This window comes from Balaenoptera physalus (assembly GCF_965194825.1).
Source record: "Balaenoptera physalus genome assembly, chromosome: 18".
Classification (NCBI taxonomy): domain Eukaryota; kingdom Metazoa; phylum Chordata; class Mammalia; order Artiodactyla; family Balaenopteridae; genus Balaenoptera; species Balaenoptera physalus.
Window position 1 is genome coordinate 421,545 of NC_138899.1, and position 17,970 is coordinate 439,514.

Sequence of the window (17,970 nt, forward strand, 5' to 3'; positions counted from 1 at the left end):
AGCTGCCTCTTGGCCAAGGTCTGCATGTCCTGGTCTCGGTCACAGCCGCCACGTCCTTTCCAGGCCTTGCTGCCCCTCAAGCAGCCTAGTGGTTTAACATTAGCACAAGGGCCCGCTCACGCCCCAAAGGTGCCTCTCTAATACGAGGGCTGCCGGACCCGACAGATGTTGCAGACAGGGTCTGTCTGTGGCTCTAGCAACTAAGAAAGGCACTAGATTAGGGTTGGGACTGTGTCTCCTTGTCCTGCCGGGGTCTCTTCTGGGAGAAGAGCAGTTGTAACTCAGTAGGGGAAGGTCATCTTCAAATCTCCGCTGGGCCCACAGAGTTTACTACATTCCAACAGGGGAAAGTGATTTTCAAAAACAAACACCAAACAGATAAGGGTGTGATAAGACGAAGGCTGCCTGGAGCCAGATGAATGGAAGAAAGTGGAGACGGGAGCAATTAGCCCCGACCACAGGGCCCAGGCAAGAGGTGACACGGCTGAACCAGGACCGAGGGAAAGCGAGAGCTGTGAACACAGGCACTGAGGAGAAGGAGCTAACACACCTTAGGGAACTAGAAAAGAAGAGCGAACTTAACCCGGAACCAGCGGAAGAAAGGCACTAATAAAGGCTTAAGCAGAGATAAAAGAAACAGAGAACAGAAAAGCAGTAAAGAGAATCGAGGTAACTGCAAGTTGGTTCTTTGGAACTCCTAACAAATTTGACGTCTTGCTTGGTTCTCGGCCTTATCTGCCGAGAGTGTCCACCTTCCTGCCCAGCCTGGGAATAGACCTTCCAGCCCTTCTCTGCCTTCACTGCCTCTCCCCTGTCCCCGCCAAGGGCCCCCCAGCTGCATGCACAGGTTGAAGCCCCATGAGTTCAGGGTCTCCCCCACCCCCCAGCCCCAGCCCCCAGCTCAGCATCGTGCAGCTGTTCCAGGAAGCATTTGCTGAAGAAAGAACTGTGCAGGCCCTTCGGTGGAGCACGGGGCTGGAGGTGGGACAGCGTGTGAACCTGGCCACCGCCCTCCCGCCCCTGCCTGCCAGGACCCCCGTCACTAGTGGGCCCTCACAGGGAAAGCCCAGCCCCACCTGCACAGCCCCCAAGTGGGTCACCGTGGACCTCGCAGGCTTCCTCCCCGATGGCCCTCGGATCCCCCAGCACCCCAATGTCTGCCCGCCCAGCCCTCGAGGCCTTGCTGTCTCAGCCCCGCCCAGCTCAGCCCTGGGGGGGCAGAGACCAGCTTGGCTTCTACACGGGAAGGTGAAGGGCCGAGGAGACTCCCCTGATGTCAAGACCTGGAGCAGGGGGTGCCGGAGGGCACAGCCAGGACCCTCTAGCACAACACTCGAAGGAACTGAAGCCCAACAGACAGAGGCCGGTACCCTAACCCTCTGCAGGAAACGCACTTCTACCGCTAAGTGACGCCCCATCGGTCCTTCTAGTTCAGGGGGTTTTAAACTATGTTCCGGGAAGATTCCAGTGTATGCGTCTGTGTGTGTATCTCTGTGTGTGTGTCTGTGTGCGTCTCTGTGTGCGTGTATGTGTGTGTCTGTGTGTGTGTCTCTTGTGTACGTGTGTGTGTGTGTCTGTGTGTGTGCACGTGCACGTGCATATGGCTGGGGATGGGCGGAGGCGGCAGTTAACAAGCTGCTTTAAGCCCTTAACTTCTCCATCCCCGGCCGTGGGGATGAAGCTAGACTGCAGAGCCGCTGGTGAAATCAGGGACTCTGATGTCTGGGGAAGGAGAAAGCAAGAACTCATTCATCAATGGTAAAATAGCAAAAGCTGACTCAGTTGAGGGCATTCTTTGGACATCACTAGAGACTAACGCCGTAACGGGCAGAGATCGTGGAGGAGCCACTTGTAATGATTCGATTCCACCCCTTAGCTTGAGCAGAGTAAAATGTTTACAGACAAAATGATACCATGTCTGGGACTTGCTTCAAAATACCACTCAAGATCGGTCATGAGTTGACAATGGATGAAGTTGGGAGATGGATACAGAGGGTTTGTTGTACTATTCTGTCCATTTCTGCATGTATTTAAATTTTTCTATTGCAAAAAATTAAAATAAAGAGAAAGCAAGGGAAAAGAGAGTGTTCTTACAAATCTAGATGCATTTGAAACAAGGACTGTCTCTAGTTGACATTTTCTCAGCTTGCTATTGTTTCCTTTTGCTACAACTTGAATGTTTTGACTGACCTACGTGCTTCAATACAATAAGTAACAATGGCTACTAGTCTCCGAACACCCGTGAGGGACCAGTGCCGCACTGGATATTCTCGCGTGCGTTAACACAGATGCTCTACAATCCTGAATGTGAAGAAACTGAGGTTCATGACGGTCAAGATGACAGAGATACTAATGGTCGACACAGGTTTCAGCTCTCACAAATATTAAATTAAATGTTAGTGAAACACGTGTTTATCATACATGGTGAGTCTGGAGGAATGCTTTCTTGAAAGGGCCGAAATGAGATTCTACAGGCAACACACACAACCTCAGGCAGAAAGCTCTGGTCTATGGAACCTGGCGGCCCCGTCTTGCCTGGGGTTCAGGGTGGCTTCCTGGGGGGCTGGACCCTGTCTGGGGGCTAGGGTCAGTTTTGGATTTTTATCCTCCCACTCCAAGACCCACATTTCTTTTGCCAAAGCCAAAGAAATAGAACTCCAGCAACTATTTTGGAAAGGAAGAAGTTACACTATCTCTGTAGGTGACATAACCTTATAGATGGACAATCTTCAGGAATCCACTAAAAAACTATTAGAACTAATGAGTGAGTTCAACAGGGTTGCAGGATATAAGCGCAACATGGAAAAATCAATTGTATTTTTATACATTTGCAATGAACAATCCAAAAATGAAGTTAAGAAAACAATTCCATTCACAATAGCCTCCAAAAGGATAAAATACTTAGGAATAAATTTAACAAAAGAAGTGCAAAACTTCAACTCTTAAAACGATAAAACATTGTTGAAAGAAATGAAAGAAGATCTAAAGAGATGGAAAAACATCCCCAAGTTCATGGGGCAACACTCCCTAAACTGATCTACAGATTCAACACAATCTCTATCAGAAGCTCACAGATCAGAGAACAGACTTGTCTAAAACTAAACACACACATCTATGGCCAAGTGATTATCAATAAGGGTATCAAGACCATCCAACGGAAAAAGGACAGTCTCTTCACCAAATGGTGCCAGGACCACTGAGTAGCCATATGCAAAAGCTTGAATGTGGACCCCTATCTCACACCATACACAAAATCAACTCAAAATGGACCAAAGACTTAAATGTAAGTGATAAAACTCTTAGAAAACATAAGGGTAATCTTCATGACCTTGGAATTGGCATGAGATTCTTAGAAATGGCACCAAAATCACGAGCAACAAAAGAAAAACTAGATAAATCGGGCTTCATTAAAATTGAAAACTTTTGTGCCTCAAAGGACACCACCAAGAAGGTGAAAAGACAATCCACAGGATGGGACAAAATCCTTGCAAATCATATATCGGATAAGGGACTTGTATCTAGAATATATAAAGGACTCTGACAACTCAACAATAAAAAGACAAGTAACCCGATTTAAAAATGGGCAAAGGACTTGAATAGACATTTCTCAACAACAACCAGAAACAGATATACAAAAAGCCAATCAGCACATGTAAAGAAGCTCAACATCATTAGTCATCAAGGAAATACAAATCCACGATGAGACCCCACTTCACACCCAACAGAATGGCCAGAGTAGAAACAGACGAGAGCACACACTTTACTCTATGGTAAGTCTACGTGTAACATTTTGAGAAGCTGCCAGACTGTTTTTCAAAGTGGCTGCATCATTTCACATTCCCGCCAGCTGTGTGCCAGGCTCCACCTTCTCCACATCTTCACACACCCGTGAAAGCCCAGGGCAGCCGCTGTGATCCTGGTGGTACATCAGGATGATGGCCAGTGCAGGTAGAGGCGGAAACGCCAGCACAGTCTGATACGATGATTTGGAGATGAGACAGAAACAGCATATGGTCCAACTGCGTCCTCCCTGAACCCTCTCAAAAGTCAACACTGGCTGGCACAATGATTTGGCAAAATTAACTATTTTGAATTAACTATTCTTAGAGCTCTCTTCCCCAAAGCACTGCATCAACAAGACAGATTCCAAATTGAAATGATCAATAAAAAGTCAGGTTTGTAACCTGACTGATCAAAGTTGGCCCTCATACGTCCCACAGACAAACAGCTGTAGACATGCCCTCTGCAAAGGCCTCTGAACCACGGTTCTCCTGGTTTTCCACTGACCCCTTCTCTCTCCTCAGTCTGGGAGAGCCGTCGTCACACCCCAGATGTAGGAGGAGATGCCAGGGCTCCTGACTCAAGGACAGGTATTCATACACACGTGTTTTTGCCTGAACCTTATACATCAGCATTTAAGCTAATTGCCCACCTTCCCAACCCACCCCATACCCTAAACTTTTCTTCCCGTGGCCCAACCTTAGCTGCTAAGACACCACGTGAGGTTGTAGATGTACCCTACAATCCCAGGGGCGATGCTCACTTAGCCTAAGATGTGAAAGGCACCCACTCAACCCTGAGTCCTGAGAAGCTAGGCACTGACCCTGAGGGTGCTGGATTGGGGCAGGGGCTTTCCCAGGAACACCCACAGCTGTAGGGGCAGCACTCCTCCCCCCCCCCACCGCGTACAGCCCCTCCACCCAAATTTGAAAGAAACAATGCACATTCTTACCATTTGCTTTCTATTCTCCACCAGGTTGATGCCAATAATTCCTAAGAAAGATCCGAAGCCCAGCTGACACCAAAGGAAAACAAGGGAGAAAGCGCTCGGTTACACACCTGGCAGCCTAATGCCGACAGGGGACAGTGGCCACCCAGCTCAGGACACCCTGTCAACAAGCAAGGCCAGCCATCCCCCCTCACAGAGCCCGAAGCACTAAGTGGCAGGTAGGTTCAGGCCCGTTGGGGTGGGCTTCTCGGGGTCCATCAAAGCCAGTGACCGGAACAGAAGCTGCTGAAACAGACCCGTCTCATCTTCTGTGTTCAGATGTTTTAACTCCTACGTCAGTTCAACTCTCGATTCCGGGAAAAGAGTGTCACGTGCCCCCCACCCCGACAGGAGAACACCTTCGTGGTGACCCATCCTCCACGCCTGGTGGTCAGGGAGAGGCCCGTCTGAGAGCTTCTCCTGGGCCATCGTCGGAGGACGGCTGACCCGCAGGGAGGATCACAGGAAGCCGGAACCAAGGGTGTTTCAGACACGGACACGGCTGACGCCCCTTAGAAATGAGCGTTTGACTCAGGTGAGCAGGCAGACAGGTAATGCTGGGGCAGGAAGAGGTGGTCTGGGGGCTCCAGCCCAGGCAGGAAGGGCACCCAGGGGCCCCTGAGAACCAGTCCGCTTGTTCCTCGGCCTCAGCTCTCGGCCTGGGTGCAGGTGACGCTGGGACGTTGGAGAAACACCACGACTGTGCTCGTCTTGCATCACCCGAGCGTGCCCAGGGGCGCCGGCGGCCTCGTCCCCCCACACCCGCCTGGGAAGAATTCCTAAGCTTCCCCTCAGCCTGAAGAACAGAGTTCCTGCAACGCCAGGGGAGGCGTTGACAAGCCCCTCGCCAGGGGAGCCGGTGACAAGCCCCTCGCAGATGCACAGGGCCGCCCCGAGACCCCGCCCTGGAGCCCGCCCAGCGGGTGACCCTCGGCTCTGCCCGGCCCGTCGGATTCTGAGTGACCATGCGAGGCAGAGGCAGCAGCCTGGGGACAGCCGAGCGACTGACCCACACAGCTGTGGCATCTCTAACCATGGTGCCAGATTTAATGCACTAAAAATCAGACCTATTTATGTCCAAGGATGTCTTTACCTGCAAGTATTATACCTATGGGGACGGACGTGAATGCACAGATGTAGTTTTCACCAATAATTTAAGAATTCTCAAGGAGTGAAGAAAGATGAGCGTTTTCTTCAAAATATCACAATCCCACTCCACAGTTCAAAATATCAAAATCCCACTCCAACAAAAACGTATTAAAATATATCTATTAAGTTTCACTAAGTTGCATTTTTTTGGATTTGAAAAAATTCCTCTTTCCAAAACGTTGCGGTGTTTGCACCTTCTCACCCAGTTTCCTCCTGAGACCCGCCCTTGCTGTGAGCCTCAGGGTCGGATGCCGTGTGTCCACAGAAGTGACCTTTATCCACATTTTCTTGGAGCAAACCTCATCTGCTGTGTCCGCCGTTTGCTTTCAGAACCGTTGAGCTGAAGCCAGTTTCACTCTGGTTCTCGGCCAGGAGTCAGGTTCTCTGCGGAGCAAGGCTCTGAACACACCCAGGATGTTCTGAGGGTGACCTCCAGGTGAATCCTGAACCACTGAAGCTTAGAGAACACTGCAAAATCCTACTCAAGACTGATCCTGACGCTCTGCAGGCCACCTGGGGGATGCGTCCTCACGGCCGCCCGCCTCCACATCCCCGGCTCCCCTCCCGTCCAGGACACAGGCCGGGAAGCAGAGTCTCATGAGAGTTCACTGAGAATACTATCTGCACAGACACTATTTATGTAGGTTTACTCAGAAAGTATACACAGGAAGATAATGTAGATTTATAAAGCACAGATAAAATATAAAAATAAAGAAAAACATAAAGAGAAAATGAATGATATTTGTAAAATATTTTAAACTATTTTCATCCTTGCTAGAAATGTTATCAACATCATGACTAATCTGGGTAATACCTCTAGTGAGAGTCATGAGATTAAATAAGCTTCATTTTTTAAAATCTTGGTTTAGCACTTTGTGACACAGCCCCTCAGGGCTCTGGTGCATTTGCAGGGCATCATATCTGATAAAAAGCAATTTCACAGACGCTCCCTGAGTGCGATGCAGATGCTTGGAGCAAATTTTACTGCCAACAAATGGACACAATTCCACAGTTTAGAAGTCTGGATGATTCTGGATTTGGGGGCCGCTGTTGCCGGGTCTGGCTGGGCTGTGCGTTTACCTCGCGGGGTTATTGCCCGGAAGCGGAGGTGAGGACCACGTCGGCTCGTTTTCCTGCTGATCCCATGCGATCCCACGAACGCACCTTCTATCCAGGTTTCGTGGCATCTTTTAAAGCTCTGAGTCCAGTTTCCGAGGGTTGGTTTGCTCAGCTTGGTCTCATGGGGCTAAAATCCAGGTGTCACAGGGCTGGCTCTCCCCGGGCACTCTGGGAGACTCTGGGCCAGGGCCTGTCGCACCTCTTGGCTCCGACCCCTCTCCTTCCCCTCCCCCACCCCTCAGGTCCCTGTGCCCCACTGGGCCACCTGAGCATGCAGGATAATTGCCCTAAACCTCCAGCTCGGGGGCTGGGGTGGAGCATGTCAGCAGCACACGGATGTCTGTGTCCCCGTGGCCCCCAGGCCCCCCAACCGGCAGACCCCAGGGACCGTGCCACTCACAATGATCCCGGGGTAGTAGCCGCCCATGGTCACGTTCTCCGTCCTGGTGGTGGCGGCGAGGCCGACGGTCAGGATGGAGGTGGACACCACCAGCAGAGACCCCACAAACCACAGGGAAGTCTTCTTTCTTCTCGCAAACCCTTCTGGGGGAGGACAAACAAGGAGCCAGCTGGTAAGGGGTTGGGCTCGGGGAGAGGGGCCCCAGGATCTCGAGCGCATCCCGGGTCAGCCTGGCTCTTTGCTGCAGCCCCGCTGCTCACTGGCAGGAGCTTGGGACACACTCCCCAGGGACACGCTCCCCAGGGACCACCACCACCTGCTTCTTCCCCACCCTTCCTCGTCCTCAGAGCGGGACCCCTCGCCACCCCTCCGCCCGCCCTGAGGACTCACCGTCATCTCCTAAAGGGCACCCAGACCCCGCCGGTACCCCTGCACGGCCGCCCTCCCCTGTGGCCCCCACCGCACCCAGGGGTTTCCAGGCACTGTCACCACCCACACGTCTGCTGCCCATCCCCCCGGACGACGAGCCCCATGAGGGTGGGCGGGGGCCCTGCCTCGTTCCCCGCTGCGTCCCTGCCACCTGAGACAGTGCCCGCGCACAGTAGGTTCTCAGTAAACGTCAGGGGGTGCTGAGCCCTCCCCGGGTTCCAAGTCCCCCGCCGGCCTCCGTCCTGGCTTCACCCCACACGGCAGCAGTCACGCCGGCCGCTTAGGGAGCATCTGCTCCGCGCCTGGTCTTACTGAGCACTTCACCTGCATTAACACGCACCCCTGGGCCTTGCCAAGCCCGTGACCCTGGACCCTGCCCTACTCCGAGACGGGACAGAGGACCTCTGCACCCGGCCCTGGACCAGGCCGAGCAGGTCCCACACAGAGAGGGGGCACGCTTCCCTCTGGGGTGGCCAGCACGTCCACGCTGCTCCGTGGCTGCACTTGTGCCCCATGTCCACACCGAGCCGCTCCCCCGGGGGCCGGCATCCTGCTGTTCTTCTACCTCCTGTACCTGGCTCAGCGCCAAACACGCGAGTGATCAAACGGGAAGGGGTGGAAAGTATAAAGTTGTGCAGAGCCCGCCGCTGCCCACCTGCACGTCCATCACCCTCTCCCCTTGTCAACAGGCCCCAATGATTGGATGTGGAAACCCGCCAGCTGAAAGATGGCATTTTCCAGCCTCTGCTCCAGCTGGGTGATTATGTTCTCAGCAAATAATCTCCATCTCACCAAGGAATGTTGGGTGGGACCTACAGGAAATCTCTTAAAGGAGCCAGTCCCCTTGCCTTTCTCCCCTTCATCCTTCCCGCTGCCTGGAATGTGAACCTAAAGGTGGAGCCCCTGCAGCCATTTTGCACCATGAGGGAACCTTGACAATAGAAGTCGCACACAAAGAGAGGCAGAGCAGAAAGACAGCCCTGGGTTGTCCACCTCCAAACTTTGATTAGGGAACAGAATTAAATCTCTAGACTCTAAGCCACTATTTTGGATGTCCTGGTATCTGTAGCCAAACCTAATTTTAACTGTCACAGAACTCAAGAAAGCAAGAAAGGAAACCTTCCGTCACTGGCACCTTCCTCCCTCAAGCCTTGACTTCTGGGTTTTGTGTGAACCGTTCTTCCTCTCGTGTGTCTCAGGGAAGGCAAGGAAGCCTCACTTACAATAACCGTAATTGTAACAATTATTACAGCAATTTGATCTCAGATACACCTGTTCCTACGTAGTCATCAGCAACCGCACAACGGAGGCAGAGACAGCCAGACAGAGGGCAGGACGAGACTCCACACTGAACACAGCCATGCTGGCGGGTTTCGTTTGTTGGAAGGTTAACCGTCTTCATCCTTGTGACTCCAAAACAAAACAGGATGAAAGAAAAACGTGGTGCTTCTTCCCACACCAAAGTTTTTAAAATTGACGTGTGTGTGTGTGTTTGGTGGGGAAGCAGCTGCTCATTTGACCTCAACCACTGTCTCAGATGACCCCGGGCCTCCCGCCCAGACTGTGCCTTTGAAGATTTACACACCCGTCCGCAGTCTCGTCAACAAAGTTTAACGGCAGGTCAAGGTCACGCCACCCAAGAACGGGATTGTCACGCATTCAGAAATAAATTACACACAACTCTGAGTCAACGTGCTCACTCAGAATCACTTGGCCAGCCCGGGAACGCCGCTTCTACCCACTGGCCTGGCGAGGGCAAAGCTCTCAGGAAGGTCACTTCATTTCCCGCGAGGCCCTCACCTCCCTTCACCTGCTCTTTCATTGCTGTTTTCTCGTAGTTTTTACTGCAAATATGTAAGAACTGTTGAGGGTGAACCATTTATAGGAGTGTCTACAGAAGCACAGCCACAAGTGCGAGGAGACGGCCCTGGGGTCCCCTTGGTGGGCTTTTCTCTTGTTCACTATTATTCACGGCATCTTACTTGCAAAGTCGTGTGCATGCAGACAGCAATCACTTATTTTTCTTTGCATGTATTTAGAGCCTGAAACTGAGGATACAAGTACAAGTTGGTTTGCCCCAGAGTCAGAAAGATCAGCGGTTACAGCCGATCTGGGGTGTCTGTAGGGAAACGGGACAGAAATGGCAAAGCCACTTTGAAAATGAGTGAGTGAGAGGAAAAAAGAACGCTCCCCTCGGGCGACATTCTGCTCTGGGTGATTAACTTTAGAAAGGCAGGTACATTGGAAAAAAACGGACACAAAAGTTAAAAACACATCTTCTTCTATGTTTTGGAAGTTAGTGACGCTGTTACCATGGAAGTTGATGAGACAATCACACCAGGGCCATCCAGCAGTCGGTGGGGGGGTGGCATGCCAGCCTCCACCCCGTCCACCCACCCCCAGGGGTCACCTCTCCCGTGTGCCGACCACCCTGCCAGCCCCCGAGCCCCTGCGGATGGACCCAGAGCAGCCCCACCTCCTTATCAGCTGCCCCTCCTCAGCTGTTCTTCCTGAAGTTCCATCCCCACCTCTGTTGTAAAATGTGTTTTAAGAGCAGGAAGACTCTTGAAACTAAATTTTCTGGGACTAAGTATTTGAGAAAATTATCAAATGCCCTCCTCCTCAAAGGACTTTGCTATTTTCCCTAATTTAATGCATTACACGTCTATTTATGCTCAAAATAATTAACTGACGTCTCAGCACCTGCTTCAAACCACAGTTCTGGCCGCTGGGCTTTGTCTCTTAGCTCCTGTGGGCCCATCTGGCAGACCCCCTGTGGCAATATTCTGGTTCTGAAGGTTCTTGGCTCCGCTTTGATTTGTCCCTTTAGGGCGGTCGCGTGATGAGCGGGGACCTGAGGGGCCCCACCAGGCAAACAGTTTTGCTGGGACCTTGTCAAGTCCGTTAGTGACATTCTGACAGGTTATGTCAAACATCTCCTTCGGGACCACGTAAAGCTTCCTAGGAGCCATTTTCAATATAACTTCACCATTTCACCAGGCTTTCCCTAGTATGACTTTCCCTCTGAAACTTCTACATGATAAAAATCACAAGATGCAAGCTGTCCTCCTTGTCAGGATTCGTATCGCGAGTTCCAAGTTTACCGTGAGGTCTGGAGAGACAGGCAGGTGGGAAAGGAATGCTTCTGAGTGGCCTCATCCCAATGACACAAACTGGAATATTTTGATTCCAGGTACAACAGGGATGACAAAGAGAAGAGTCCCAACCTTCAGTAGTCTTTATAAATAGAGGGTCTTGCATAAAAAATAAGACAATGAGAAATAGCCTCGAGAAAAGAAGGTAGGGTATCTTTCTAATTGCCATAAGGCATATGCATTTTTAGGTCAAGTTTCAGAGAAAAGGGGGTCCACACTGAAGGAAAAAAACAGAATTCCCTGACTTGTTCCCTCGACCTGCCTGTCCCATTAGCAGGAGTCTTACAGTGTGCGTTGTTACAACTGAAGCATCCTTAAGGCGGTGCCCTGACTCCTAGTTAAAATCTCTACTATTAGGCTTATAGCACTGGTGGCAACTTACACGAACGCTGCCCGAACTGTCGAACTGTCGTGGGGCTGCCAGACCTGCTGAGTGATCGCACGCGGCCCCCCGCCCTCTCTGAGCCCTGCAGAAGGAGGACCCTGAGCGCGGGGGCCGTGGGGATCTTGCTTGATGCCGGGTCCCCGAGCCTGTTATCTCCTCATGCTGAATGAATGAGGGAACTTCGGTTTCCTGATCTGCAAAGTGGGGGTATGACAACCCTCTGCTTGCCTGCCTCTTCATTGTGATAAGGATGCAGTGAGAGAACATCCGTGAAAATTCCAGATGCGTGCCTATGCGCATAATGGACATATGGTCGTGGGTGGTGCTAACGTTAAGGTGAATCAGCACTTACTCCTACCCGGTGCTCTCCACCTGAGAGCGGAGGGGGGACGTCTGGGGCTGTGGGGCTGAGGCCAAATCTGCGTCTCACCTGCCTGCTCACTGCTCTCCTGACTCCAGCCTGTGTAGACTGTCGCTCCCCAGGAGCCCTGCCAGCTCCCTGCCCCTGCCGCCTCCCCTCCCAGCCTCCTCCCAGCCTCTTCCCAACCTCCTCAGGCTCCCCTCACAGCCTCGTCCCAAGCTCCCCCAAGTTTCCCCTCCCAGCCTCCTCCCAGCCTCCCCTCTCAGCCTCCTCCCAGCCTCCTCCCAGCCTCCCCTCCCAGCCTCCCCTCCCAGCCTCCTTCCAGTATCTGTGGCTCCATGACCAGGTGCAAGGATGGAGCAGACCTACGGGCTGTCCCCCTCCGCACCTTCTCCACTTATTGGAGCCAGGAAGGGGGTGTCACAAAGACCGGGGTGGGGGCAGTCACCTCGTCACCCCCTCCTTGCCAGGAGAGCCGGGCCTCCCAGAAAGAAGAATGAGCTCATTTAATCATTTCATCTCGACAGCAGCCGTGGGGGGCTAAGCAACCGTCCCAGGGAAACAGACGAAGGCACAAGGATGTGCCCTCAGCCAACAATTTCCCTTTTATTTTGCTTTTACACAGAATACACCCCCAAGGGCATGAGTGCAGACATGTCAGGTAGAAAATACCCATAATCCCATCCCAGCTACACTCATGTTTAGTATTTTTAAATAAAAAACCAACTCTCAGTATTTTTTAAATTTAATGTTCCTCCTCAGAAGAAAATTCTAAGTCAAAAATGCTATTTTTGAAATCAAGTCATTCTAATATAATGATGGTAATAATTCTAAGTAGTTAATAACTAGTCATAACAACTAGTTGTGATTATAATAAGTAATTGTTTTCCAGGAGGATGGAACACGTGTAGGTCAGTCTGTCACAGAGCATTTGGCTTTAGAGAGCGGTGGGTATAGAATTGTTTCTTTTAGGAAGAAGCCAGATGCCTTGATTATCATTTAAAAATCAAGCAACATCACTAATCTGGTTTTTTAAAAGAGACTTTGCAAAGCCACCGCACACAGGGCTGGGAGGTAAACCCCTGCGTTCTCCGCTGGACCCCCTGTGAAGCGGCAGCCGGACCCCGAGGCATCACCACCCCTCGGCCCGTCCGTCAGAGCCCCGCTCGCCGTGGAACTACCTTTTCTCTTCTTGAAGCCTTCCCGGCCTCCCCGTCAGGAAAACACCCCCATTACTCCCCTCCCGGCCACTTCCCGGTAGAGAGACAAAGGCGCCGGCTTCCTGTGTCCCGCCGCCTGGCTTCGGCTGCATCGGGCTTGGTGGGAAATCCGCGAATTCGAGATTCCGTGAATTTACGGGGGAGAAGTCTGGGGAGGGCTCGGATGAGGCGGACAGCCGCGCAAAGAATGCCCTAAGGCTTTCAAGCAGGAAGAAGCCACCTGGCCCCACGAAATGACCTTTTCCTAGAAATTTTTGGAGCCTGAAATGGGGTGGAAGAGATGGAAAAGGAGTGGGTTGTAAGGTGTATACGGATCGTCGTCTACTGTTCGTAATAAAGGACAGCGGAGAACGAGACGGGGAGAGACAGGCGCAAAGTCTGGACACTCAGGAAAAAGCGGAGGGAGAGGGCCTGTGCCCGCGCCCAGGGGTCCCGGCGGAGCTCGGGCGCCGGAGGACCAGAGCCTGGTTCACCTGTGCGCTCACCTGTCGTGTCCAGCAGGGCCAGGGGCCCAGGCACCGGCGGCGGGAGCGGCTGCATCCCGGGGGCTGCTCCGGGTGGGAGGGGCTGCTTGCTCTCCCGCTGCGACAGCGACCGTGGGGCGCGGTGGCCGCGAGGACCAGATGCCCGAGCACCGCCCCTCCGGTCAGCGTCTGTCCGCTCGCTTCCTACCTGCGCCCCGCCCCTCGCTCCGCCCCCGCCCCACCCCTCCACCCCTCGCTCCGCCCCCTCCCCGCCCCCTGCCCCCTTCCGGTTTTCCCGGAGCGCAAGCACCGGGGAAGGAAAGGCGGTGCGGCGGGGCACTGGGAGCCAGCTCCCACCCACCACCCCCCGCCCCCCGCCCCGGACTCGGCACTGGCAAACCTTTAAAGGTGGGACGGTGACAGTATTGCGAATCTGGGGGAAGGAACCCGCGTGCGCTACTGGTGGGATTACGCCCGCTGTGACCACTTTGACAGCAGTGTTTGGGAAAGTCGAAGATGGGTCCCTACAAGCCAGCAATTCCCTGCTTAAAGACAAGCCCAAGACCTGTGGTTCCAGGCCCAGGCTGCCCTGAGAATCATCTAAAGACCTTCTGTTAAAAAATTACTGCTGTCCTGAGCCAACCCAGACCAGTCCAATCAGAATGTCTGGCAGTGAAGTAATTGTTAGGAGCCCCAGTCATTCTGAAGGGGTTCCACCGCGACAGGAAAACCCTGACGTGTGAGGTTTGCACACAAAATATGCAACACAGCTCTGTGTGTAACGGCAGAACAACGAACCCCAGGACGAGGGATAGATTTACGTATCCAGTGGTTCACCGCGTGGTGAGGCGTCACGCGCCAGCAGGGAAAACTCGAACACAACGTGGAGCAAAGCCGCAGTTCGTGGTGCTGAGGTGAATGTAACACCACCTGTGGACAGGTTTTAGGCGTGAAAAGCAACACCATTCGCTCACGCTGGCCCTCCGCGGGTTGCATTGGGCACCCACTCCACACGCTAGACACCGTGCCCTGCACTCGGGAAGGACCGATGGACAAAGGTCCTGGTGCAGCGGGCACCCTTCGGAGAAGAGACAGTGGCCAATAAATACAATCACCGAGGAAAATGCGGGGGGTCGGGGGGGCCTGAGACGGCCACACCTGCTGCGGCAGGAGGGAAAGTGTGACTCGGAGGAGGAGGAGGGCTCGGGTCACTGGTCGCCAAGAGGAGACGTCCCGCCCACCCAGAGGGCGTGAGGTGGGGCCGCTCAGCCGTCTGGGAAGGAGCCCCTGGGCAGACCGGGGGCGGGCCTGGCACGCAGTGAGCGGCAGGAGGTCTTACCCGCGATGCCAGGGCCCCAGGGGAGCCCACATCAGAAGGGTCACTGAGAGGGGCTGTAGGGCAGCAGGATGGGAGCCAGGAGGCCGGAAACGCGGTTAGGATCCAGGGAGAAGTGACCGTGGTGTAGAGCAGGCGGTGAGACGTGGTCACACCAACTGCATACCGTGCAGACACACAGCGGGTGCCCCCTAAACACCTTGACTGTGGCCCAGTGAGCCCGAGTTTGGACTTCTGGCCCCAGAATTGCACGAGAATAAATTGTGTTGTTTTAACCACAATACACAGTGGTACGTGTGGGGCTTAAGGGCTCTAAAGCAGAGCCTCCGTCTGTGGCGGGGGGCGGGGGGGTACCTGGGCTGCGGGGAGGGGGAATAAGCAGATCCCGCTGAGAGCAGGCCTCGGGGCTGCTGCACCTCCTTCCCCAGCCCGCCTGCAGGAGGAAAGGCTGAAGGCAACCAGAACACGTCACCCCGAAGTTTGCCTCTTTGACATAAAAATTATTTTGAGCTGAAGGCTATAAGGAGCAGAAAAAGTTCCCCCTTCTGCCTAAAAACAGGAAATAAATTCTCCTTTACGGGAGACCAACTCTCACCAGCCGAGAGAAGGCCCAGCGGCATCTGCAGGCCTCACCCCGTTCCTTCCCTCCCGTGTCCGATGCCCTTGGAAGCCGCACCTGCTCCCCTGTGTCCTGCCCTGTCTGTCTGAACCCGCTGTTTTCCCTGGAGACGCTCCCCACGCTGTGTGATGAGCTGCTTTTCTCTCGTTACTCTGTCTTCCGTATGGGGGTCTGAGCCGAGAGCTCACTCCCGTCCCCCATGAGGCCCCCCCAGTGGTGCAGTCCCCACCGTGGCTGCTCGTCCGGGGCCCAGACAGAAGCGGTGACGGAAACCGTGACCCAAGAGCAGCAGCAGGAAGAAACCCCTCTGCGAACTCACAGGAGACACCCCCGCCCCGCCCCCGCATCGCGCCTCGCCCAGGAGGGTGTAGAAGACAGTCCAGGAGTCAGCGGTTGTCGTGGAGGCGCCTATTCGCCCATTTGTCGGAATTGAAGGGTAATTCATAACATTTTCTGACAGGAAGCAAGTCTGATTCGGTTGGCTGCTTGGAAAACCAGACCCGACTCTGCCAAACGGGGCCCAGTGTGTGTTGGGAAGAAGAGCTACACGGGGTCCAAGTGCTCTGTCCACGCTCGGCCCTGCCAGCCCGGCCGCGGCCCACCGGGGCTCAGCAGGGTCGCCCGGCCGCTCGTGGTCGAGCTCGCGCCCGCACCCCGCGGACAGCTGGGTGGGCTGGACCTGTGTGTCATTCCAAAGGTTCACTGAAAATATCCTTAGAAAATGTGCATGTGTTGCCAGAAATGATACCCTTTTCCAACTAATACATTTACCGCAGGAGATTTTAGATGCCAGCTGGAGCTGGGTGGGGTTTCGGAAATTCTTTCAGGGCTCCGTGAGCAGGGGGTCGTGAGGAGCATGGCAGGGGTTAGCGTGCCCGCCCCCCCCCCACGAGCTCCCCCTGCCCAGGTGAGGAAACCGAGGTCCAGGAGGCTACTCGACGTGACTAGAGCAGACCCGGGGCTCCTCCAAAGCCTGCGTGTGGACCTGGCACGGACATTTTTAGAATTCACCCCCAGACACCCCGCCAGGAGGCCAAGCAGCACAACCACAGCGTAGGAGGCACTGGCTCTGAGGCTGATGACACCGACTGACACCTGATCCCCTGCGGTGGCCTGAGGACGCCCGCATCCAGCCCAACTCTGCAGGGAGCAGTAGTCTGGGATCAGGGTATTTTTAAAACGTAATTTAATTTAGCTCTTGCAAAGGCAATTATGAGACGATGAGGTAATCTGTCTTCTATTGGTCCGAGGACAGGCAGAGGGTCTGGACCAATTATTCCTGATGTTAAGAAGATAATTGATTAAAACAGTTATGAACCCTAGTGCCAAGTTCCTTCCGGCTCAGTGTAATATGTTTGAAGTATCCTAAGTCCCCTGCCTCCACTGCCCTCACCTGCCCTCAAGTCCCCACTCCCCCCAGAAACAGCCGCATCCCCTCAGTGGGTCTTGTCCAGAGGTCCTGAGCTGACCTGGATTCACCCTTCAGATGGGCGGGGCAGGTGGAGATCGGGGACAAGGCTGACACTGGTCGAACACCTATCAGACGCCTCGCCCTGTGATCACCGCTGCTCACGTCTGCCTTAGTTAATCGGAACAATGTTCTACCCATTTCACAGATGAGGAAACTGAGGCACTGAGAATTTAAATAATTTTTCTGAAGTGAAGTAGCTGGTCAGTGGCTGAAATAAGATATGAACCAGGTCAGTTCGATATCAAGGCGTAATCACATCCTCCAAGTGGGAAAGCATGTATTTACTTCACTACAGACATTTAATTTAATCTTTTGTTCGTGCAGTCAACAAACATTTATTGAATTTCCTCTATATGCAAGATACTAGGAGAGCCATGAAGATAAGTCATACAGACCTGCCCTTTAAGAGCTTGAAAAGTGAGAAGTAGGAGAAATAAAACATACTACTATGTTATAAAGCAGATGGTGACAATAGCATCGGTGAGAGCAGTCACCGTGCTAGAGAAGGAACAGGGATCCCCAGGGACGTGACCCGGCCCCTGCGGAGATCCAGGCCTCCCCGGTGACCTGCTCGGTGACCTTGCCTTGCACCGGAACCCCCTAGGGGCCATTAATAATCCTGGGGCCTGGACACTTGAACCGGGGCCTCTGGAGGGAAACGAACGTCTGAGGTGCCCGGGTGGTCCGTGAGCAGCAGGAATGGGAAGCAGGCTTTCAGGCCGAGAGGATGCCGAGGGGGCAGGTGTGCACGGTGTTGTGTCCGGCTGCCTGCGGGGGGAGCTGAGTAGGGGGGGCAGGCTTTCAGGGGCCCAGGAGCAGGGCTGTCAGGAGGGCAAGAAATCACCGTGAATCCAAGGATTCTGCACTATGGGGTCTCCCTGCATCCTCCTCATGCCCGGGGCGGGAAGGGACTCTTCCCAGCATGAGGGCCAGCGTGACCCCAGCTGCCCCTGGAGACCCGTCCAGCACGGAGGAGCTGACGGGAGGGGCTGGCTCGGCCCCCACACTGCGAGAAGAGGGACTGATCTTCCCACAGGCCCCACACGGCACAGGTGCGCACACACCTGGCTGGCCCCCTGCTCCCGGCTGGGCTC

General features: G+C 53.8%; 1 protein-coding gene across 6 annotated transcripts in view; it reads right to left on the reverse strand.

Annotated features, from left to right (window-relative positions):
• The window catches only part of TMEM255B (transmembrane protein 255B), a 67,319-nt gene extending 53,652 nt beyond the window's left edge, over positions 1-13,667 (reverse strand). For 2 of the 6 annotated variants that reach the window (XM_082435181.1, XM_082435182.1), the window contains exons 1-3: positions 13,472-13,667; positions 7,437-7,579; positions 4,733-4,795 (exon numbers count right to left, since the gene is read on the reverse strand). In XM_082435181.1, the coding sequence (XP_082291307.1) occupies positions 4,733-4,795; positions 7,437-7,579; positions 13,472-13,526 (261 nt within the window). In that variant the 5' untranslated portion in view covers positions 13,527-13,667. Of the gene's footprint in view, positions 1-4,732; positions 4,796-7,436; positions 7,580-8,016; positions 8,199-8,520; positions 9,784-13,471 lie in introns of those variants that run through there. The other 4 variants (XM_082435177.1, XM_082435178.1, XM_082435179.1 and 1 more) reach the window with 4 other exon arrangements.
• Positions 13,668-17,970: the final 4,303 nt, after the last annotated feature.